At 38.1% G+C, this 25,746-nt stretch overlaps 1 protein-coding gene and 1 long non-coding RNA gene across 3 annotated transcripts in view; one reads left to right on the forward strand and one right to left on the reverse strand.

Moving 5' to 3' along the window:
- TOX3 (TOX high mobility group box family member 3) overlaps positions 1-25,746 on the reverse strand; it is a 74,197-nt gene that overhangs the window by 12,643 nt on the left and 35,808 nt on the right. Inside the window, exons 2-3 of one of the 2 annotated variants that reach the window (XM_053953257.1) lie at positions 12,658-12,723; positions 8,489-8,740 (exon numbers count right to left, since the gene is read on the reverse strand). In XM_053953257.1, coding sequence (XP_053809232.1) covers positions 8,489-8,740; positions 12,658-12,723 — 318 coding nt within the window. Of the gene's footprint in view, positions 1-8,488; positions 8,744-12,657; positions 12,724-25,746 lie in introns of both variants that reach the window. The other variant, XM_053953256.1, reaches the window with a different exon arrangement.
- On the forward strand, positions 22,484-24,220 carry LOC128793842 (uncharacterized). Its single transcript, XR_008432905.1, has 3 exons — positions 22,484-22,807; positions 23,990-24,052; positions 24,142-24,220. It is a non-coding gene; the product is annotated as an uncharacterized LOC128793842 (long non-coding RNA).

Genomic DNA, 25,746 nt, shown 5'->3' on the forward strand with positions numbered 1-25,746 from the left:
CCCCAGGCCCAAAATTTTGCCTCTTTGTGGTTTGTGCATAGGCACCCAGGATGTTTCCTGCAACAGTTTTCACCACTGAGCACTTGTTTAAGGCACATACTGCAAATGTCATTAATGCATCACTGACAGGGGTGGGAGGTGCAATGTGAGACCAGCAAAACACAAGTGAAGATCTCTTCTGTGGGAGCACGCTCAGGGCTCAGGCAGTAGGAGCACAGCGACACCAGGCAGTGCAGCACCACCCAGAGATGTGATTCCAAACAGGGAGGTGCCAGGGCCAACCACCCAGGTACCTGCCAGACCAACACAACTCCAGGTCCCAGGACTCACTACCTCTGCAATGTGGGGCTGTGGCCTCTGCTGGAACCAGTCATTCACAGCATGCTCAGCTGTGAATCTCTAACAAAACACTGTGTCACGTGGTGAAAAAATACACAAAGCTCACAGCAAGGTCAAAACCACACAACTACCAAACTAAGGGACAAGGACTTGTCTCTGAAATGCTTACAATTCTTTATTCAAATTCAAATTCTTACTGGAGATGCCCTACGACCCTGTCCTGGAGTGTTTTCTCTTTGGGAACTTTGTTCTTACCCAGTTACTTTCCTGTGAGCCAGCAAATTCCTCACATGATCCCCAGTGCAGGCCAGAGAAGTAACACTTCTTGGTTGCCTCATTTGCCATCATGTCCTTCTGCTCTTGCAGACAAGGACAGGCTGGTCACAGCCCTCCACCCACCCACAGTGGCTGCTGATGCTGTTTGAGCACCACCTAATTCACAACTTCTTTATAATTTAATTTTTGCACCATTTTGCAGAGGCATTTAAACCAGAGTCTCCACTCTATTCCTCCCAGGCTTCTACCATACTTTAAAGCATATTGAATCACACTCCTCTTGGACAAGGCACCCAACAGCACGATCACAATACATGTGTGACTCAGATCACAGATCTGGGCTCTGATCTGATGAGTCTCTTGGCATGGGGAGCTTCTCTCCAAATTAGCAGTACAAGCTTAGGTCTGCTGTATGCAAACAGTGACAACACATTGCAAACAAATCCTGGATAGTTGAAATTAAGTCCCAGAACGTCAGATAAATGCTGTTAGCAGTTTTGTTACAACCTCCTCAACTCAGGTGCTTCAGCTCCCAAATCAAAGGCAGACTTCAAAGGTCCTTATTATGCAGTAAGGAACGTGGGGAGAGAGTGTGAGGAAGCATGACAACTAACAAACATTATCAAAGGTAACAAGAATTGTGCAAGGAATTGCAGAGGGACAGACTCAGGGGTGACATGGCATTTTTATGTTTAAAAATGGCTACAAGTGTTGGTAGCTATGTTCAGGGATAAGTTTTCTTTAGGTTTTGGGGGATTTTTCTTTTCTGTGATGTTTGTTCATTTACTTGTTGGTTTCTGAAGTAAATCAGAAAAGTAGGTCTCATTATGTTTTGTATTACCAGACCCAGGTATGTTTTTCTTCCAGCTACCTGGCAACATAGAGTAATTAAAAACTCTAAAGAGATTTCACATTTCTTCAACACTTGCAAACTTGAAGTGGAAGCTGAATATTGGGTTAGCTGTCCCAAGGGAAATCATGAGTGGTAACAGCAGAGAATAGCAGGAATTTCAGTTTTCAAATTACCCAAGAGCAAGGGCGGCTGAACCCAACTAAGCCTTTGGCCAGGTACAGCACATCCAGACCAGCTGCAGCATCTGCCTCATTCAGCTGGCTTATGAAAAGAGCACCTGATTTTAGAGTTTAAACTCAGGAGGCAGAATAGGTTACAGCCATGGCCTAGGCCTAATGTACAGTTGGTGTCCACAGCCACATACATCTGAGTTCCTTCTGAGCTCAGTTCTTAGGAATATCAGACACTCAGCTGCCGCTCCAATTCCTGACAGCTTTCCCAGTGAGCTATATCCTTTCCCCCAGATTCATATGGCACCTCACAATATTTTCTGGAGCTGATGGATCTTGATTTAGGTGCTATTATTATAAAATAGTCATAGTCTGTTTTCCTGGACTGTTCTACCTGTTACTGAGCTTTCATGCAGGAAGCATGAAGATAACATCAATAGGCAATAACCTACCTGTTTCAATTTTTATTATTTTTTAGTTTAGTTTAGTGCCTGCTATTCAGACACGTGTCTTTGGCAACTGCTGCCACTTTGTTTCCTATGGATAGGTCCTTTCTAGCAGTTATTATGAGTGGCCTATTTTTAAGAATACCAGAAGACATTTCCCTCTCTCATTAACAGGGGCCCATTTATTGGTCTGTACCAATGAGCAATGAGAAGTGAGTATGTCTCAGAAAAATGAATCTATATCATCTGCACTGAGAATTACAATGTCACTGAGGATATGAAAATCTTCACACTATTGTTTAGCAGGCCAGCACCACCTTCCCATCAGGCCAAAGCCACAGCATGGCCCTGTGCCAGAGCCACTGCTGCCTCCAGGGCTCTCAGCCTGTCACCCTCCTGCCCCCAGGGCCCTGCAGCTCTGGAAGGTAACTGCAAAATGCCCAACTACCTCATCAGGTGTAGAATAAAATATTTAATTCTACGCCAAACAAAAAGGAAGTACTCTGAAAAGACTCTGAAGTTCATCCACACAGCACCTAGGTCTGAGCTGTGTCCCAGCCCAGCTGGGAGCAGCCACCAGAGCTGCCGACTGAGTCCTAAAGGTCTCAATTTCCAGAGCGTCCCTCTTGTTCTGTACATGGGCAAATGTCACTGCTCGGAGCCGCCCAAGCATCCTTTAATTCAGGCTTGCTTGAGATTAATTTTTCCTGGTACCACAAATTCTGCAAACCAGTGGCAGTAACAGCTGCCATTTCTGCTGGGAAAGGCCAATACAAGCCAGACTAACACTGCTGATTTAAAGCCCAAGCTTAGCAACTCAACACAGAAATCTAAGAAAAAACAGAAGAGAATCTGTTTTTCTAGTAAGAGTAATTACTACTTCCATAAACTAATACCCAGAAACTTGTGAAATTTCTTGTACATTTTGTATCACAGATGACAATAAACACATTCATAACAATAACAAGGGCTTGTTTTAATAAACCATTCCAGGCGTTAAACACATTAATGACCCATGAAATAACTGTTTCATCTGCAACACATTAAACAATGTTGTTATAACATTTTATTAATTGAAAACCTACTTCATTCTCTCCAGACAGGAAATTACTGACTGGATATTAAAAGAGAGATGTAAAAATAAGTTTCTTTGTAAAGGAAAATGAAACATATAAATGAGAGGCACCCAGTCAGGTGAGCAGTGAAATAACTATCTTTTGCCAATTTCAAAGTAACGTTTTTAGCTTTCAGTCTTCCAATCTAATGTTAATCTATTCACTTAAAGTTCATTAGTAATTTGGGAATTTAAACTACTAAAAAAAAATTTGAGCTGTCAGTAAAAGGCACCACTGTTCTGAAACATTAATATTTCTATTGTATGCAGACTTTAATAAGCTCAAATTTGCACCTCATCTTTTTAAAGCCACATTCTTGAGATGTTTATTTTTAAATTCTCTTCTTCAAATAAAAGCAATAGTCACTATTGTGCTTTTGATTTGAGCACAGTGCCACTCCTAAGGAGTAATATAATTAAAGATGAGCATATTCCACTATGAATTAGCCTTATCTGTGCAGAATCCTGACTGCGCTGGCAGCACTGCAACAATTATAAAATATAAACAGGCTCAAATCTTCATCAAATAGGAAACACATTTTCTCTGGCAGCATAAGTAATGTAGAGAGCAATATATAGAAAACTATCAGTCTGTTTTTCTAACAATTGTACGTTTTTGAAGAAAAGAAAAAATCAGACTGAAAAAAGACAATTATTTTACTGTCTGTTTCTTAGACATCAGAAAGGAAATTTTGAAATTCATCAAAGCTAACCTTCTGTTATGTACAACAGGCTAAGCTGAAAAGAATGTTAACAAGTTCAATTTTCATTCAATCAGCACTACTGCTCTCTGAAATGTTTCATTGCAGGAAAGAAATAAAAATAATCTATATGGTAATTATGAGGATGAATCCCCCAGTAACTTTCAGCTACATGAAAGGTCAGTTCTATTCAAGATATTTTATCAGTCCCCTGCACATACTCCTGTCCTGTCATTTTAAATCTGAACAGCATTTTATTTTCCCATTTACAGCTACCTGCAGAATTAAGTACTTAAGCCAAATAAGAAAAAAAAAAAAAAAAAAAAAAAAGAAATGTTGAATGCTGGCAAAGGCTATAATAGCATGGAGATAAATCGTTCAGCTGCTCTCTCTCAAGCCTCTGGGGCTGCAGATTTTTCTTCTCCTGGTGCACTGTGGGTATTCAAAACTTGTTCAACATGATTTCATTTCATTTCAGGCACTGCCTGAGAAAACTAAATTACAGAATCAATCATACAGAAGGTCAGAGTGAGACTTCATTACAAGTATTGCATGCTTGCATGAATATCTTTCATTTATGACTGACCCAATATGTCACAATAGCTGTCTAGTAAAAATAATCCACTTTCTGAAATTGATGTACTACTGATGTCAATGCTACTCAGCAGGCTGGGCAGATTAGAGAGAGGTGTTAAAAAAAGGAACCCTCAGGAGCAAAACTTGTAGTTTTATAGAATTGCCACAGTTTGCAGATTAAAATAATTTTTTATGGGCAGCTCAACAGAAAACATAGCATTAATATAAAATATTGGGGGTTGATTTTTAATGAGGCTATTGCTGTTGATTTCTGCTTATTTATATTCAAGTATTTATAGGGATAATATTTGCATCATGTAAATCCATGCATTCTTTGAAGTCAAATGTACATCAACACTCCATTTTTCAGTGACTCTTTTTTGAACACCAGAATTTTATTTGCATGTTATTAAAATATTAAAATTAATCAAACTGCCTCTGTTTTATCTCCTCTTTTTGTTGCTGTTGCCTGTTTTTAAATGTTTAAAAATGCTGTAAAGATAAATGTGTTGTGTTTGTTGCCAATAATAATGAAGTTAATCAGCATTGTGACAAATTGTCACTCTTTCCACAGTAGGTATACCGTGATAGCATGAACAATGGTTAACTCACCAATAACAATCTTTAGTAATTGCTAAGTCACATTTATGCTGAGAATAAATATATAGATATCTTTCTTGCACCATGAATGCTATTTTCAATATAATAGTACATAAAGAATATGTTAAACCTTTTTTCTTTCTCTTTTTTGTTTTCCATGTGTGTGTCTTCCTGTGAGTAATATGTGAGATCCTTGCAGAAGCATTATGTGGTACCTAGCCAACTCCATACCCTAAGGGAGACATAGGAAAACCTTGACATAACCTATTTTTAACCATGCCTCTGGCAATTCTGCATTCAAGTTTATAGGTGAACATGTCAGGTAGTACAGAGAAAAAAGCCAAAGACACACAGTATTAATCATAATTCTGTCCAAGCCCATTTTATTTTTTCAACATTTGTGATTTAAAATCTCATGACATTTCTCAAGGTGAAATTCTTGTACCGGGCTTTGCAACAGGGTAGGACTACATTTACCTAAATTAAATATTGCTTACAGTAAAGCTCTCTAATGCTTCACGAGATAAGCAATAAACTCAGTGCAGTTAATATTAAAATTATTTAAGTTTGTATTCAGCTCAAGGAGCTTTAGTGATTAGCAGTACACCATTAATACAGCGTTTAAATAAGACTATCCCAGTATCGCTGGATAAGAACATTGTTCTGTAAGAGTATACGAACATCATAATTATTTTACAACCCCATCTTTAGTTCTTTCAGATATAGTAAATTCAATTGACCATGAAATGAAATTTCATAGTCAAAATGCCTCCTTTACATTTTTTTATTGCTGCAATAAAGTTTTTATAGCTCCAAGGCAAGGTAATTCATGAAATGTCTAATTTAAGGATGAATTCTAATATTATTAATAAATATTTACCAGTTTAATAAAATGCACATTTTCAACATAAAATATTATATAATGGTTTCATTTTTTATTTTTGAAATACAGATTAACTGCTGGAAAATTTGACTACTAAAGAAAACTATATGAGTTCAGGGGAAAGCTATGTAAGGACCCACTAATGTTTTTAAACTTCCCAAAGCTACCTAGCATTTATGAGCAGAAGAGAAAAAGTCTACTGAGTAGAATACAATGGCAGGGGCCACTCCATCTCACAGCATGAAACAAATCAAGCAGTTGTGGGCAATGTCTGACACACAAACCTCCCTATGTGCCTCCTCCATATCCAATCACACAATTCCTTGTCAATTCTCTGCAGCAAAAGTGTAGCACACAAGTTCCCAATCCATAGCTTTGAACTGGAAATCACCCTAAAAATGCCACTGGACTACTGGGGTAAAAGGCAGGAGCTTCTCTGCATCTTTTCACTGACCTGTATGGGAACAAATCTTACCATTTGAGCCAGTGTAAACTGTGCCATTAATTTCTACATTGCACAGTCAAGGGAAAAGGCAGAGATGTGAAGCCTCCCATTGAGCACCAGAAGAGATGAGTGAAGGAATACATAATCTAGAGGCCTCTTCTGGTTGGAAGTGTTAAGGTGACCACATTTATTCATGGAAGAATCACATTCAGTAAAAGGTTGCAAAACTAAAGGGCAAAACTGAGTCAGGTTACAAACCACTCAATAACTTTGAGGGGATACTCGGACACATAACACCAATCCAGACCACAATATTTTCTGACCAAGTTTCACTGTATTCTGTGCACACACACTCCATTACTTTTGTTTTCAGGCACAACATTCCTAACTCTCAGGTTTTATTAATCTGATCTTCCTTCAGAAGTTACCCAACATGTACAGTGCAAAATGAGATTGAAAACAAATACTACATCCTTCAAGGCCTGTTTTAGGCAGTGCCTGTTTTGGATCCACAGAATAACTAAATTCTGTATCTCCTAATTAGTGAGCAGCTCGTGGTTCATTCTGCATTAGTACTAGCTACTCTTTATGACCTCCAAAGAAATATTAAAATTTGCAATGAAGTCAGCAGCCTGTAGAGTTACAGAGAAATATTTACTGCCTGTTGGTTTGTAAATCTTTAATTAATTTTCACTTGCCAGAATAATAAAAAAGAAATCACAACATAACAACACAACCTTTATTACAGTCCAGCAGTAAATATGTATTTTCACTATGTCAAGTTCAGCAAAAGGTCCTATATAAAAGAGCTAATCAGAAAAAAATACAGTTGATGTAAAATATCTGTTCAAGCTAAACAGTCACTAGCTCTCCAATATGCAACACAGAAACTAATTCTAATTGTAAGCACTGAGTTTAAAATGCTGAGTAGGATAAACTGGCTCACAGCTGTGTCTCATGGCTGGCAGTGTGGATGTTACTGCACAAAGCTCTCAGAAACCCACACTGGGAGATCCCCCTGAGCCCAAAGGGAAACACTGCAATAACATGGGAACTGCCCCGTGCACCTCCCTTGGAGACTGCAGCCCTACAGTGTGTATAGGTTCTGGAGGAAACTCCACATATCCCTGCTTTTGATTGTTCTAATCAACTCTGGAATTAGCCTCACAGTCCCCATCACTCAGCCCTTCCACACCCAGATCATGCCTCCCTATTCTTGAGGACTCAGACACAGCCCAGGAAGAGAAGACCACCCTGCCCCAGCCTCTGTGGCCAGCAAGAGCACTGGACACAACAAAGCCTTTTGATGGCCCTGTATTTCTGAGTATTGTCAAGGCAATACATCCCTGTCACTTTTATTATGAGTTAAAAAAAAAAAAAAATTAATTCCCTTTTATAAAGATTTAGCCCATGGAATATACAGGATAGAGGGAAATACACTGGTTTTTTCCTGCTGCCATACTGTGTCTGACTCTCCTTCTGAACTACTCTCAATACCGAGCTCTCAAAATATCCTGATGGATGTCAGCTGTGGGTCCTACACTTCAAATACAGACAAGCAATTCATTCTAAATGTTGTAGTTCACCCTGGCCAACACTATGGTCTTTCAATTCTTGATGCCAGTGCCAACTGTATAACACATTTTTGAACTTTAGGAGCACTTGGGATGCACATGATGCCAATGGATATGGGCTTCCAAGTCCATTCCCAAAATGAAAATTCTGTGTTTGTAAAGCCTGACTGGTTCTTCACAAGAGATCTGTTCACAAACAGTCTAGCATGGCACTGTACATTAACAAACATGTTTATCTTGCTGAATCCACCAGTATTTAACCCTTAACCATTTGGCAACTGCCTTAGGGAGCTGAGTAACAGCCAATCATTGTTTGCTGTGTAACAACACGTGTGTCATTGTTCATCCAGAACACGCCTGTAACGTGACACAGAACACTGGCAAAAGCTTGGTCAGGCACCCAAAAAAAGACACAGATCTTCTGAGGGGTCAATGAAAACTGAGAGATGGCCCAGATCTACATGTGATAGGCACCACTAGGCAATGGGAGCACACAAAGAACCAGACCTACCATATGCAATCCATTGCTGTGGATGATGCCATCCTGCTCCACGAGATTCCGGGATATTGTAATAGAGGGAAGATCCAAGCTCTGGGGGGGAAACTGAGGCGTAAATTCATTTCCTTGTGCAGGCAGCTGGTCACCAAGGCCCTGAAAGGGGAGCAGTATGTCTGCCATGCCCAGTGAGGGATCTGACTCAGGTGGGGGGGTAATGGGTGGGATTTCAAATTCCTCGTCCCCAAGGCTCGGCGTATGGAACGTCTGCTGGAAAAGGACACGACAAGGCAAACAGTGTTAGGGCACACAGAGCTCAATAGTCACCTCCACACCTGAAGTCCAAATCTTAGTTTTTTCTCGAAAGAAAACTCTATTATAACCAACAAAATTTTTAAGTTTCATATGCTGAATGGGTCTGTGGATCATTCTGATTAAAGATTTAAGTCTCATTATCATATGGCTTAAATGGAGTATCAGTATTAACAGTTTTTTAATGTGCACTTAATTAGCAACATCTGTCTGTTGTTAGTCCGAATATCAGCTACATTGGATTTGGCTGAATAACAAACTGCCACTTTATTGATATGTTAGTAAAATAGCACAAACAGCTTACATTACTCTCACGCTTCATAAAACACTGACAATTTCGTAGCACACACACAACAAGAATTCAGCACTGACCATTTCACATCTTTTGTTTGTTTTTATCCACTAACAAACTTGAAATATTACCATTCTTTATTTCTTTTCCATCCCCAAAATATAGTGAAGCCTTTTAAACAGAGGTTGCAATTTGGAGGAGAGGCATATGAAAGCGTGAGGGTGATTACAGCAGCTTCCAGTGCTTTCTGAAGCAAGCCAGCTTTGTTTGAACAGTAGGTTTGTTATTAACTAAACACCTGTTAAGATGCCTTGAGCAAAACATTTACTGCCAGTTATCTTCAGGGTTTGTGCATGTTTGTACGTGTGCATGTGTCTGTCAAATATAGTCTTTATTCAGAGTCTGTATCTGGCTTCAACGTTGCTGACTTTTATTTGGGAAACAAATGAGCTATGCTTATTCAAATTTTTTGAGACTTAAATGAACTTTCATGTATTATTTCAGGTCCACTGCTACTTAATAATAGAAATTCAATGCTTGAAATTAGGCCATTTTAAATGTACCCAAATCAGGACTGCCTTGATCAAATTGGGCAGTTGGCAATCCTAAAATAGGCATTCTTGTCTTGTTCTGGACATGCAAGGCTGCTCTGGGATTTGTTTGTTTGCATTAGTTCAGGATTCAGGTTGGGGCGGAAGGGAGAATTATTTTATGTATTAATTACATTGTTTGAAAGAGTGACTTAATGCAAGTTAATTTAAAAATGATAAGTTCAGTGAAAGATCTCATTAACTGCTGCAAATTGTCATCCTTCAAACTGTTAATGATGATATAAATTAATAACCGCTTGAGAGAAGATGGAAACTGAAACACAAGAAAAACCTTTGCTTGCATATAAAACCTGTCAGCTGTCATTATTGGTCTCACACCAGAAATGATGGGGTCCCAGATTGCTGCAGTCTGCAGCACTGTCAGAGTCTGCTGAGACTGTGCCCATCTCGCTCCAACTGCAAGGCTGTAACTCAATTCTGGATGTGAAGGCTGGGCCTGGATTAGGGAGATGTTTGACTTCCCCACTGCTATATTACAAAAGGTGTGAATTTTTCTTCTCATGGACCCCGTGGTTCACAAACACAAAGGATGGATTGGCCAGGAGAAGTGGTTGGCTAATGAACATAACCCTATGGCTGCATTTGCAGTTATTTTGGCACTAATGTGGTCTAGTAACAGATGCAACTGTAATTTGTGACTCATTTGCTACCCCATTACTGCTTAATGAAATCTAACATATCACATTAACAATACGGATAAACACTCATTCTTGATATGTGGCATTTGGCTGTTTTCATTACCACTGTAATTAACACTTGAAATATTATTTCAATAAATATTTAAGGTGCTTTAAAATGAGTTGTAGTAATCATGACATAGAGACAGAAAACATAAAGCAAATGTGTGGCTTCTAAGCCTGAATGTGCTCTAAGATTACACTCTTAAGGCATTATTTACAGAAATAAATGGGATTCTAGCTCAGCAGTGCTCATGCCCAAAATAATACCGAGAAAGCTACATTCATGTTAATGCAAAACCACTATAATTAAATACATTGTAATGCAGTAATTGCAAAGTAAGGTTCACGCTTTAATACGAACAGTAACACTTAATCATATTTTTATTCCTTGTTCAAGCAAAAGGGTTCAGTGAAATCAGTATTATTATAGTACATTTGAACCTCTCTTTACTTGACATATTTATGAGATATTAGTAATTATAAGAACTGGATCTTTTTTCCCCATCTAACAGAATAATTCCAGGACAGCTGCAGAAATATATAACATAGCTAGATAATAATACATTATTTTACTTAGAAAAATAGCATTCATCTTAATACTTATGGCTGCAAATGGGAGAGTAAATTGATGAATGCCTTAACAATTTCATATCTGAATTTAATTCTAAGTGTATAGTTTATCCAAATATGTATATATCTTTAAAAAAAAACCAAAAAACATACATGTAATAGAAATAAGATTGAGAATGAAATAGATGTAATCTAAGAAGAAAGCAACCCTCTTGGTGAAATAGCCTTAAATCCAAATCACTGGGCTATTCAGTCTGTAAAAAGAGCCTGAATAGTATGCAATTTGGGACTGCAGAAAGGTGGTGTTATGACCAAAAGATGGTATAACATTTGTGAGTTTTATCTTACCAATCACATTTTTTAAAGTTATTAACTTTTCAAATATTTATATCTTACACATATATTAAAAAAAAAAAAAAAAAAAAACAAAAACTGTGTGCATGGTTAAATGCCATCTGTACTGAAATGTTCAAAACATTTGTTCCTTTTGATAAAAATGCAAATCTGGAGAACTGTTGTATCAACATATAACAGCCAATGTCTGACACGGTGAATTATCACAGCTGGAATTAAATTGTCTCTGAACAGCTGCTGGCAGCAGAGCTTTCATCAATGTTTGATTCAAATGTAGGAAAGAAATTCTACAGAAAGAAACATCATGTTGTCATTACAGATGGGGTTTGTGTTCATTATCACAAATAACACTGGAGCTAGTGCCAAATAATATTCCCTTATCTAAGCAGTCTTGCTGGGTAAAAAGAGATGGTGACCATTGTATAAATGATTCATAAAATCCTACCCTTAATTCTAACCTTCATATTTATTGTTACACCTTTCTGCTTATTTTCTCTGAGGTCACTGTTTTAGAAGTGCACAGGAATACCTGTGACTGAATCCCCACTTACAACACAAAAATCAGGGCTGCCTGGTTTTCTGCCCTTTCCTCATGTTGGGAAGATCATTTATGATATGCACCCTCTAAACAATTCTTGTTCTCCATATTGCCGTGCACACGCCAGACAGTGCACGGAGTAAGAGCTTGGGTTTCAAGGATGAGCAAAGGCAGTTTCTTTCTGCACTTGGGGTCAGGATTAGTGTGTTCATTGTCTTTTAACTGGTTATAAGGTGGCCCCACCTAGCAGATACATAGAGCCTGGAGTTCCCACACTTTCTCCAGTTCCCATTCTCAAAAGCAGTGATAAAATACATCATCTCCACAATCCAGCCAGCCTCCACCAGCCCAGCCTCTGGCTTTGTTGTGGACCCTGGATTCAAAGGATTCCTTGATGCAGCACATAAACTTCAGGCAACAGAGCTGGCTTAGGTTTTCTATCTCATATGAGTATTGAGAACCTAAATTAAACCATTTGTATCTATAACAAAAATTAGAACATTAGCTAGTAATGACTATTACTAAGCTTGCTTTCAAAGTGTACACCTACTGTGCCTTTTATTTGTTTCCTTCTGTTCATATTTTTTTTCCATACATAAAGCAGATTTGTTTCTATTGACATGCTATGTAAGTAACAGCCTTATGGACAGCTAAATTGACTAGTAATGGAGAGCTGTCAGGTTATTTTCTTTCTCATTAAAGTCTTTATTTTGTGCTCCATAAAACACACAGAAATTCAGCACTTCACTCTTCATCCATTCAAAGTCTGTTAAATTATCACCGCAAACAGCAGAATATGAGCATAAATAAAAAATAAAAACATCTACCTCATTTGCAGCAAGAAATGCATTATTTGCCTCTGCCATGTTCATGTAGTTGTTATTGTTTCCAAACTGAAAGAAAAATAAATATTTGGATTTAATGTATGCCATGATAAACTTTTCTTTACCCCATCACTGGCATAGAAAAGGTTGGGGGAAGAAAAACAACAAAACCAAAACAAGAAACAGCTAAAAAGTATTTGCAGATGTTCTTTGAAGTCAGAACTCAATTGGATTCAACAACATTATTATTATTATTATTATTACTATTATTATTGTTATATATACTCTGCATCCCCCAGCCTTTACAAGGAAGATATTCATGTGTATCTCTCCAACTTTTTTTGCCCATGCAGCAAAGCCACCCCAGAAACCTAAAGGTGACTTTGGAAATTAAGAATCTGTTAGGAAGAGACCCCCAGGAAAGACATTTCTACTCTACTACATGTTTTTTGATGCACATTATAATATTTCTGGCAGTGATCCTGACACGGAGGATTGATGTAGCTGCTGTATTCCTACTCCAAGCAGACCTGGCTCCAAAGAGCTGAAGGCTAGTAAGGGGAAGAATGAGAATCTGCAATGCTGTTCCTGAAGTCCCATTCTTTCCACAAAATTGAAAAACCAAACAACCTCCCTTTGTTTATCTTTAACTCCAGTGGAGCTCCCACTCTCCCAGTGAACATTAACACCAGAACATTTTGCAAATCAGAGAAACTGTCTGACACTGAGACCCCGAGATGTGCCCAGTGCCCCTTGTTCCCACTGAGGAGCAACTCTCATTCCACATGCCAGTGATCACAAGGGATTTCCTTCGATGTCAGTCATTTCCTCCAAATTCTCCAGTATGAACATTTGTTGAGGAAGATAGGTACTTTTACTTCTACAGACTGAACACAGAGAAGACAGAGATTATCAGCATAATACTGTGCCTTATGCCCTTGAACAGCACCTCCAAAGGCATATGAACAGTCCTGTACGTGTTCCCAGAGGAGGGAGGTATCCAAAGTCTTTGCTTCAAGGAACAGACACCAGACATGTCAGTCACCTACAGTAAAAAAGGCTTTCCCATGTGCACATTGCTGCTACCAGGCACAGAGCACAGAGCAAGGCAGAGGGAAGGAAAAGCCCCGATGCTGTCCCTACCACATCACTGCTGCTGAAGCCACACTGAGCATTCCTCCCTTAACTCCCATTTTTTAGTTTAATAAAACAAATATTTTTAGGAAGGCTTTGTTTTATCTTATCTTGCCAGATCTTGGTGGAGCTGCAACGCCCCCCCCCCCCCCAGCCCCACAACAGCAAACACTCCCAACAGCAGCACAAGCTCTGCAACCAGTGTGTGGGGATGTGTGACCATGCACTTGCACGGTTCTTTCCAAGCAAGAAACTCTGGTGTGTTTTCAGAGCAGCTGAACCTGTCCTGAAAGGAAAACCACTTTGCTTCAGCTCTATTTGCTACAGCTGTACTTGTGCCTGACTGTTTTTAGCAGTGAAATGTTTCAGACTCTCCAGTTTCTCACTGGAGGGACCAGTGATCCTTCCAAGAAAGGTTCTTGCCCTGAAAACTCAAACATTCACTTCTGGCAATAAGACAAAGTTAAAAGGAGATTAAAAAAAAAAAAAAAAAAAAAAAAAAAAAAAAAGAAAAAAAGAAAAAAAATTGGAGTCTTGTGTACCTGATGAATTGTCAAATTGACTAAACAAGACATCAACAAATTAGGAGACACTCATAGGGGAGGGAAGGAATACAAGATGAGATCCCTCATTCTGAAGTAACAAATTCCATTTTTGTACTTATCATTCTGAATCTTTCAACCTGTAACACATGTTAAGCAACAGAGGCCTTAGCACAATATGTAGGCTGCCTCATAGCTATTAAAACTCTGTTATCCCCAGCTATGCAGATACTCAAGTAATGTCATCCATTTTTTAAAAGCCCAGATGTCACCCATGTTTGGAGATTAAAAAATGCAAGTAAAATTGCACATTCAAATGACTGTTTTGGCACTTGGGGATGTGTGTGTGGATTTGTTGCACAAAGACACTACTTCAGCTCAACAGTGCGATCGACAGGATAGAATTTTTCATGTCAGTTAGTGGCAAACTAAAAATGACTTACATGAAAAACTCAAATGGCTCTATTTGAATAGAGCTGTTCTTTCTACAGTAACCAAAAAAAAAAAACAAAAAAAAACAAAAAAAAAAAAAAAAAAAAAAAAAGAAAAAAAAAAAAAAAAAAAAAGAAAAAGAAATTAAGTTTTCAAAGGATACCTAAGGGCAAAGGTACATTAGGCAAGCATTACTCTAACACTGGATAAATAAGTGAGGACAAACCCTACCCTATTTTAATGACCTTTGCATCCTAAGGGCTCCAGTGCCTCAAAACAGAAAAGTGGCAGATTGTTTTCTTGAAGAGTAAAATTCTACATTGTTTTGATGGACATATATTGCTCACAGCACAGCTATGGCTTTCTGATTGCTAGGGTGGTTTTCTTCTTTTTTGTTTTATTAAAGTAAAACAATGGGGAGAGTGACAATTTAATTTTCCATTTTATTAAGACTGTGGAAGCAAATGATATAACAAAAAATGTCAAAGCTAAAAGTTACAGGTACATATCCTTCAAGTCATTCTCTTCTTAGGCTATAATATTTAATACCCCATTGTGTATGACTCAGGCAATGATGTCAGAAACTGGAATATTACAGATTTTGTTAGTATGGATCACAACTAATATTTTTCACATTTATTTTTTGTCTCTAAACTAGAAATCCACTGAAGGCACATAACAATTATCAGTGAGTATTTCTAAGATTAAACTTTCATATTATCTAATGGTACCTATAACAACAAAAGAAAATAAAATGGTTATTATCTTAAGGACCTAAACAATTCAAAAAACAAATTAAGCTTAGAGTGAAATAAGAACTGGGTTAGAAATCCTCTTCTGAACAGTTAGTCTGCGAATGTAATTACTGAAGAAACTACAGCTAATCAGCTGTGAATTGTATCCATTAATTAGTATTTGCCCTGGAGAAATAAGAAAAATCAGTAACAATGTTAACACTGCAATGCACTGATGAGTACCGAAACACAGGGCCCTCAGCATTTAGTCAAGCAGGTGGCTCCAATGGTCCAAGTAATTTAAAAAGCTCTCACCTGAAGTGCAGAGCTGGAATTACAAAGCACTTCTTGCATATCTTTGTATCTATATAAGGCTATAATTAATGGCTTTTAATTTAGAAACACTTTGTGATCAGCTGGGAACAGTTATAAATCATTCTAAATAGAACAACGGGTTCTTGCCTATTTTAGTAAAATAATTTTTTGTGAAAAGATTCTTGGTGCAGACAATATTTTTCTCCATTTATTTTCTTAAGGAACATAAACAGCTCAGAGCATTGGTATGGTTGCCAGCAGGGATCCAAATTAAAGGGGAGACCCAGCAATTTGGCCAGCCCAGGTAGACTCCCAGAGGCTCCCACCTGTCGAGTTTCCCTGGGACAGAAGAAGAGTAAGATGCAGCACCTAGTCCAGCTGTCTCTGTTTTAGGATGGTGTTGGGATGCTTTGCAAAGAACTTTGCCAGAGCAATTAGCAGGGTTTTGGTTAGGGCTTTTCATCTAAAGAACTCAGAGCACCCTTGATCTGTAACTAGGAAAGAGTAAAATGTCTCCAGCTTCCTTTGGCAATACACACCATTGCATTACAATTTTTTTCATTTGGTTCCAGTTCAACCTCTCTCTTCAGTTTTGATGAACACATTAAGTGGGAGTACCCAGCTGACTGCCACCACCAACCCATGGAAACCACACACATCTGCCCATTTCAGGAAATGAACTGCACACAAACAAAGCCTCTTCTGGACTTGCTGTGAATCACAGCTTCCATGCTTCATGCAAATCACTGCATTAAAACTACAACAGTTCAATCCCCTGCTCTTGTATTTTGGAAGGGCACCTGAATCTTTGCACTGCTGAAATCCCTCTGGACAGACAGAAAGACTGGAATGAGACTGGATGCTTGGTTTACCAACGATTTGTATAAAGCATGTCCAGGAAACTCATTCATTCTAAAATAGCTGGTTGAAGCTCTTCTCTTCTCTTTGCCAGACCTGAAGCCAAACACCTGGTCTTACTCAGCTTCTCTAACAAGGCTGTATATTTGTAATGAAAGGGGGAAATTCACGCCCTCTCCTTCCTCACCACATGCCCTAATGAAGACCAAATCAACTCCTGACCAGCACTGGGAATATAAAAACTGTATCACTGCCACACTTCTACCAAGTTTCCTTAGACCAAACCTCTGGGGTCAAAAGTTAGGCTATTTGTTTGTAAATCAAGGAATAAGGCACTTGGAACTGGCACAACACAATGCTATTTGGATTTTCAAACTACCCTTTGTACTTACCAGAGCTTATTTTAAGGCAGAATTCTGATATGATGAATGCCACAGAACACCCTTGGCAGCTTGGGATAAAAATCAGTGATTAAATGTCCACTGTGTCTGAATTCCAACTAAAAAAGTCTTCAAAAAATCTCAAATGTTGAATTGTGGCCACTCTCTGGGCTCTTTGGCAACTGTGATTGACTCATCATAGCACGAGATAAAACAGACAAAAGAGAACTTCACACCACGATACTATAATAGTTTAAAAAAAGCTTCAAGATTAAAGCAAATAACATTTGAAGGTGTTACTATTATGGACACAAAGAATAACATTTTGAACTTATAAAAGTTGATCAGAATTTTGCTACTGATTTTCATGGAGAAATCATTTTACTTACAATGTTCAGTCATTAGTATTTTTTACAATCTGTCTTTAAATCGACTGATTTATGGCAGAATTCTAATCTGAAAAAGTTAGAACTCGCATCCAACTATTCATTTGCTCAAGTCAAACACAGAAATACATAAGCTACCTAAAACCACACATAAAGGAGCACAGACGTTTATCTGAGCATCTCAACAGAACAAAAGTCATCATTTAAAATAATAATATTTTTACACTTATAAAGAAAATTTAATTCAGCAGGCAAATTTGTTAAATATGCCAAATAATTCTTTTTACAAGACTGCTGTTTAATAGTGCAACCCCAAGGAAGAAACACAATTGGAAAGATTATTATTCCAGCACAGGATAACAAAACCATGAAACATGAATAAATGTCCCAAATGAAAAACTTAAAATATATCTAAAACCGGAATGAAACACATTTTATCATCTACTCATAGCTAATCCATCAACTTAAATTTTGCTTAAAAGGAATGACTGCAATTCTATACTCAAAGAAAAGCTACATATTGTATATCTGAGAATAAATTTAAAAATGTATAGTTATGACAGAATCCACTCCCTACTGCATTTTTTTCTTTTTTTAATTAAAGGAAACCTTATCCCAGCCCTTCCTGGAAAACAGAATTCGGACTTAATTATCATGACACCAGCCATCCCTTCATAATTATTAGTTAATGTCTAGTCAAAATACACATTTAAAGTTTGTCAGGATAGTATTTGTAGTCAAAATTCTCACTGCCTGTAGAACAAGCTCTAAACCACTTCTGTCACAGCACTACACAGCCTCCTGTGTATGTATTTTAGATAGTTACACATCCAAATTCTATTATTTCTGATGCCAATTTACTGCTTATGGAAAATGGCACCCTCAAATGATCACACTTACAGTATTTCTGCAGTAAAATTAAAACCCATGTTTTTTAAAATATAGCCATTAATAAAATCATTCTTTTATGGTGTGAGCATATTTGTGGTTTTCAAATACCAACTAGCACAAATATATATTATGGCAAGAATCTCAGTTTTATCTTCATATTTGGCAAATTAATTCCTCTGAGGTTACACTACCCTCATGAGTAAAATGAAAGATAACAATCCCAAAAGATGTAATTACAGACCAAAACTAAATTACTTTGCAGGTCTAAGTACTGTATCTTAATAATTTCACTGGAGAACATCTTCACTGCATTTGGGCAGATTTGATTTTGCTGCCTGACCAATAATTACAGCTCTGGCAAATACAATGTCTGATAAGGACATCAATTAAGAATGAGCATTGTGTTATTTAAAAAAAAAAATCATCATGTTCACAGCCTGTCTGATTGAATGAAATGCCAAATTAAATTAATGGAGATTGCTAAGTCTAGCTGGCTGGTGGGGAACCATGCAGAAAGTGGGACAGCATAGACAATAAACTGTCTGTAATTAAAAGATGAGAAGCTGGACTAATGCTACTTCAGCCTGATTATTCCAAACAAAACAATATACACTAAAATTATTCTGGCAGAAGTAGAAGGAGTGGGAGGAGGGCTGGGACAGGGGACTTTTTCTTTTTTTTTTTCTTTTTTTTTAATAGTATTAACTATCACCATCTACGAACAGCAGTGTCCTCACCAGATGTATTAAATTAAATACTGCAGGTGTTCTCATCAGAAAACACAAATTATTTTCTCAATGAACATAGAAAAACATATATGAACTCTCCAATCCTTTCTGTTCTAGATGGATATCCAGCTAATCTCTGTGGAGGCTTTACTCCTAAGTTATTATGTGTTCATAGGAGGAGCAGGGAGTTCTTTTCTGGAAGAGCAAGTTCGTCATGGAAGTTTCAATACTTCAAAAGCAGTAGACAGTATCCATATTATTTTATAAAATACAAGTATTCTATTTTGATTTTGCTGCTAGAAAAAATGAGGCACAATGTTGAGAGGTGCCACACCAGCAATGTTGTTAGGTATTCATATCATTGTAAGTGAATGAAGCATTGTTTTAAACCTTGCAAATGAAGAAGACATTTTATCTCAGGATGAATGCAAAATAGTAGCCTTGATTTTGACACTGCATCAGTACCCACAGAAATTTTGAGAGTCACTCCTCTGGCAGGATGCCAACGATTCACCACAGACAACAGGCAGCTCTAGGAGGTTAGGGGTTGAGTCACTGAGCATAAAGGAGATGGAAGAGTTGGACCAGATGCAGGCAGAAGACATTTGGGTCAGCCTCTGACCACATGTCAGTGAGCACATAAGGTATCCCAGTTCATCTAAGAGCAAACTGCTCTGTGTGTGAACACACAAGGGTAGGGACAGTGCTTCTGTCAGCAAGAGATACCATTTTGGAACACTTTCATGAAATACTGGACCACTAAGTAACAGGTACTATATATGCCAAGTTTATACTTGGGACTTTCTGTTCAAAATTTTAGAACAAATTTAAGATTAGTTATTTTTATAGAATAGTACCATATCAATCTGCTTTTTGAGACAGATGACAGTGTTTTCTTATTTTCAGTAGTTCATGTCTTCTGGAAGAGGGTAAATTTCCGTCTAGGTTCTGCCTATAAATCTGCTAGAACATGTCTTCATGGACTTGTGAAAAGCCACCCAGGAAGTGTCAGCCTTGGTGACTTTGGCCACCAGAACCTGCTGTACAGCAGTTATTTTTCACCATTTCTTCCTCATCAGGATTCTCCATCACACCATATCAGGATCCTGCAATGACCTGGAGGGATTGCAGGCCCTGTAGAAAACCAAAGGAGTTCCTATAGGGGATCTCATGCCAGAAAGCTGCATTTGCTTACAACCTCATCACTGATGATCAACAAGCCAACACACAGGAGCACAAAAGTTTAAAGTCACATTCTCAATCCTGAATTTTAGGCAAATGCATCATCTCATTAGTGTTTCATTAATTATTGAATCTGCTCATAAATATGTGTAGAATGATACATGTGACGATCTTTTGATATTTAAAATCTTAACGCTTTTAATTCAGGGAACCATTTAGATTCAAATTTTTGAGTCTCAAACATCTGCCACACTAATTATTATATATATATATCCTTATATAAGCGAAGCTATGCCTGTGTATATATGTACACATACACATTCTCTAACTCTGCTTAGAGCCAAAGAAATTCTCAGTGGGATAAAATACTTGAGTAAGATCTGAAAGAAAAATAGACATTTATATTTCATTTATATAATCTCAATATCCATCAGACACAATGTTTGCAGATAGTACAGATTTAAAATTTTTGAAAAGCAATTAGAATGGAAACATTTGAAGTTACTTTAAAAGCTTTCAGCCAGCAAATAAAAAACTTTGACAATAACAATAAAAAGCACTGAGTTAATCTCTGTGATTCCAGCCAAATGCTTTAATATGAACTCCTTCAGTGAATTCCACAGCCAAAAGCTGTAACTGAATAATATTCTGCAAAGTGTGATACTGAACGAGTCTTAGGAACAGTAGTGAAAGGAATATTTAATGGTCTCATGTTAGACATTTTCACATCTCTTAAGAAGGACACATTCTATAAATGTTTTTATATGCAAGAAGTAACTTTCTATGAGTATGCACAGTATTATTCTGCTGACTGACAGTCAAGGCAATTCAGTATATGCCAGACTTTTAAAGCTACTTATTCCATATTTAAATGCATGCATATTAAAAGGTGGTTCAAGGTACAGTCCTGGTCCTAATATTAATACAAGATAAAGGTGTCTGAATCTTGATAGTGTTCTCCAAGACAAACATACCAACAATTTTGCTGTTACATGTTCAAAGAGTTTCAATTTACTATTTTGACTCTTTGTAGACAAGAATGTCTATCCACAGTCTGTGCAGCTGTGCATTCAAAGATAACAAAATGGACACTCAAACATAGATTCTGGGTATATCTCTGTGTCTTCCTACATACACTAAGACTACTTCTCCTCTCTACAAGGATAATACAAATATCAAACTGAGACCAACCCACTGAGTTTCACATTAAAAAGACCTTACAAGATCTACAGATGTTACTTCCCATAGTTCTGAAATACATTCCCTATTATCACACCCTGTTGCCTGAAGCTTGAAACACAGAAAGATACCAGATGTTAAGATAATCAGTTATAAAGCCAAGAAGAGGCCACTGAAGTTTAAGTCTTTGTTTAAAAATATATTAATATTTAAAGAATTTAAAGAATGTGTTTTCTTGCTTTGCTTTCTAACCTAGATGTGTTTGCAGTGATGAACTACAAAATTATTTTCCCAGCCTCTCTCATGAGGAAATACTTGATGCTGCAATAAACCAGATTAGGCATAAATGTCATGGAAGGGAAATATTGCTAAAATGCAAAAAACTTACTTATATTGCTCCTGTTTGTATGTATTTTTCTACAATTTTGTGGCAATTTTGATTCCACATGAGTAAAGGACTTCTCACACATGCAGTTTTCACGTCACCCCTTTTACATTAATTTAAACAGCTGAAATTTTACATAAGATTTCATTTCTGATGACATCTGAGGACATATGGCAGTTACAATATGCTATTTTTACACAGCTGCTCTAAAGAATGATGCAAGGCTAAAGCACAACTGAGCTTTTCCATGGTCCTGTGAGAAGATGGAAATGTCTCTTTTCTCCATGGCATTTACCAAATGGCAGACAACAGCTTCTCACAATGGCCTCCAACACACCCACAAAATAATTTGAAAAAAGGACCCAAACCAATTCTGTGGCCCTGATGCTGGGGCTGCCCCTCCTATCTGGTCCCCTAGTCCCACAGAGGTTGTGGCAGGAGCACTGGTGACGTGGAGCCCTGGTGACATGGAGCACTGGTGACATGGAGCACTGGTGACATGGAGCCCTGGTGACATGGAGCACTGGTGACGTGGAGCACTGGTGACATGGAGCCCTGGTGATGTGGAGCCCTGGTGATGTGGAGCATTGGTGACATGGAGCACTGGTGACATGGAGCCCTGGTGACGTGGAGCCCTGGTGATGTGGAGCCCTGGTGATGTGGAGCACTGGTGACGTGGAGCACTGGTGATGTGGAGCCCTGGTGATGTGGAGCACTGGTGACGTGGAGCACTGGTGACATGGAGCACTGGTGACATGGAGCACTGGTGCCGTGGCTGCAGCCACTGCCTCACGCCCAGCTCAGGGAAAGGAGTCCTCCAGCCCCCTCAGGACCTGAGAGCCAGCGAGGTCCTGAGGGAGCAGCCACAAGGCACCAAGGACAGCAGCAAGGGCCCTTCTTCAACTCCCCTCCCACACCTCTGAGCACCCCTTACCGCCAGCAGTTCAACAGCTGCAAGGGCTATTCCTACAGGGAGTTTTGTTTGGTTGGGTTTTTGTTTGCAGGAGGTAAATGCATAAACACAGAACTGGTTTTGCCATATTAACATTTCTGTTTCACTTCCCTCTTTGAGGCATTAAAATCATACAATCAAGCTGTTAATCATGTCTACTTCCCCCCCCCCATTTATTTTATATAAACTGTCTAAGCATTGAATCTAAGCATTTCTTAGCATAATGACAGCATTTTATACTTAGGATCCCAAGAAATACTTTTACATCACTATATTCAAGATTACTGTAACATTTTCGCACATGAATTTAAAGTGATGTGATTATACTGCAATTGGGGCTGTAAGTAGCTTTTCTTACAATCTTCTATCAAATTTCACTCACTTCAGTGAAAATTGTAAATTCCATTCTAGACTGTGAATCAGCTCTACTACACTAGCAAATTATATCAAGTTTTAAATGTAAAATTGATAGAGAAAGGGTGAGGCAGATGCAGACATTTTATAATAATCATAATGGAGGATCAGTCAAGATACTTTCAGGCTAAAATCAGTACATGTATAAAATCTTAAATATTTCAACTTTTGGCCATGTTGATACCATGAGTTCCTGCATTTTTTAATGAAATTAAATACTTTCCACTTTAGAAGCACTAATCATAACCAAATAGATAAACAGCATTTTTTAAAGTCTCCATTAAGTCTACTTCACCATGAGCAAGGCTGTACAAAGCAAGTCTATTGCAAAGACAGCCTGTGGGATGTAACTGCTCTTATTAAACACGTGCCTCAAGGAGAAACTGAGGAAAGCCACTGAGAAATGCCCCAACCCCAGCACCAGAACTGGTGTCAGTCACCCTCAAATGTTCCTCAGGTGATGACATTTTTCAATTTGGAAAACTTACATGTGTTAATACAACATAGGACACAGATGTGTTTTGTAAACAGGCACATAACACACCACTTCCTCCTGTTCCTTTATTTCACATCAACCTGAAACCTGGAGGATTTCTCCACTATTTTTAGTTGGGGCATCATTACAAGTCCCACAGCAGGGAGGCCTCTGGAGAGTCCTCAGCAGTATCTGACTTTATTTAAACATTCAAGGTGGAATTGGATGCAATGCTCTGAAATAACAGTACAGGAGAATTAAATTTTAGAGTGGAATAATCCCTCATGGTGGTTTGTATTCCTAATTTATGCCACAGAGACTAATCAGGTTTAATTTATCCATCTTTAGCTTCCCACTGTTTCATTCCAACCTAAAGGCAACATTTTGGGCAGCAGAAACTTTATTTTGTAGGTGAGTAACCTACTTTAATTGCATTTCATCCATTACTACAGTGTAGCATTTTTTTCACTTAATTGGGTCACTGTGTTTCTTCTTGAAAGTGGGCACAGAAATTACTTCTGATATTGATTGCACCCCCTGAGGTTCAGCTGACAGTTGAGGACACACAAAGGATACACAGCAAATTCCATTCATCACAAATGAAATGAATAAAGTTTCAGTCAAACCTTCATATTAGGAAAATTCCAGATGTTAAAATATGGAGATTCTCTATAAAGCATCTCACATATGCAGGACTGGAAATGCCTGGCACCATCACAAAACCAGGCCTCTCAAGTCTTCAGGTGATCTTCAGCATTGGTGTGTCAAAATACTAATGAGTAATAAGTGTTAGAATTAAGTGCATATTAAAAAGCACACCACTAATTCCTTCTCATAATTTTCAGATGCCATAGAAAAATCAAAGTTTTTAAATATAAAACTAAAAATGGCAACAAAAGCTCACTTGAACAGTCAAGTACTACTCTTCATGTCTTGTTGTAAGCAAGCACAAGCTTTGATGCATGCAAATTCTTGCATTTCTTTTCTTGAAGTATGAGAGACACAAGATCCTAGTGGCATTTCTGCTGCCAAGCTGTTCCACAGCTCACAACTCACACTCTGAATACATTCTCCTACTTTAGTGGACTGAGATAATTCAGTCTCATGCTATTCATATCAAAGATGTGCAAGAAGTTGAACACTTCTTAGTTGAATTTAAAATGATCAGATGTAGCTTTAGCATGAATTCAAAGTAGATGCATGAATTGTAATCACAATCAGTAGATGCATAAAAGCTGTAATCTCTTCATGAACTTTCTTTGTCTAAATGTTAGAAACTATGCAACATATTCCTAGGGATACCTGTTGATTCCAAGCCATGATAACTGGATGTCAAATCTGAAAAGTCACAAGCTTATACACATGTAGCACTCTTTTTCTTGTCAGCTGATGACCTGAGCTCTACCAAAAACATTTCTTTGAGTGTCTCTGAGATTGTATTTTTGATACAGAAACCACTCTGACAGAACCAAGTAATACTTTTGCTCCATAACCACATGCTTCTGGCAGGCAGATGCCTGCTACAACTAACTGCAAACTCCTGGGAGTTCTCTCAATTTTATTTTATATCTTGAGCCCTACTGCTCCATCCCACTTTCAGAATGGAAAATTCCACAGAGATCAGAAATCTCTGGGCACTAGAAGTGAGTCCTGGAGTCAGGGCTCTCTCACAAAATCCTGTATATTCAGGGTTTTGTTCCCAAACACTCAGGGCTACAGCTGTTTCATTACCATATTATATTTTGGATCACACAATAACTTTAGTCAAGTTTTACAACACAGACATTGTGTTGCTTCTGTGATATCAAAGCTGTGTGAAGGTCCAGAATTTCAAATCCCATGTCGAGTTCTAGTGAGCCAATGAAACAATGCAAAACCATGCAAGGAAGCACAAAATATCCAAATTGCTCTGCTTGTTCACAGAGAGAACAAATCACAGGAAATCCATTCAGTTGATTGCTCCATCACCTGCCAAGCTGGGGTGATTTTGCTCTACCATAAAGTTTCTCAGTCACTTTTTCTACCTGAATTGGGAAATACTGCACAGTGTCAGTGTTAATGTAATGGAGAAGGCAGGAACAGGGCAAAAGCATGTGATGTTCTGG

This window comes from Vidua chalybeata, chromosome 11, assembly GCF_026979565.1.
Source record: "Vidua chalybeata isolate OUT-0048 chromosome 11, bVidCha1 merged haplotype, whole genome shotgun sequence".
NCBI lineage: Eukaryota > Metazoa > Chordata > Aves > Passeriformes > Viduidae > Vidua > Vidua chalybeata.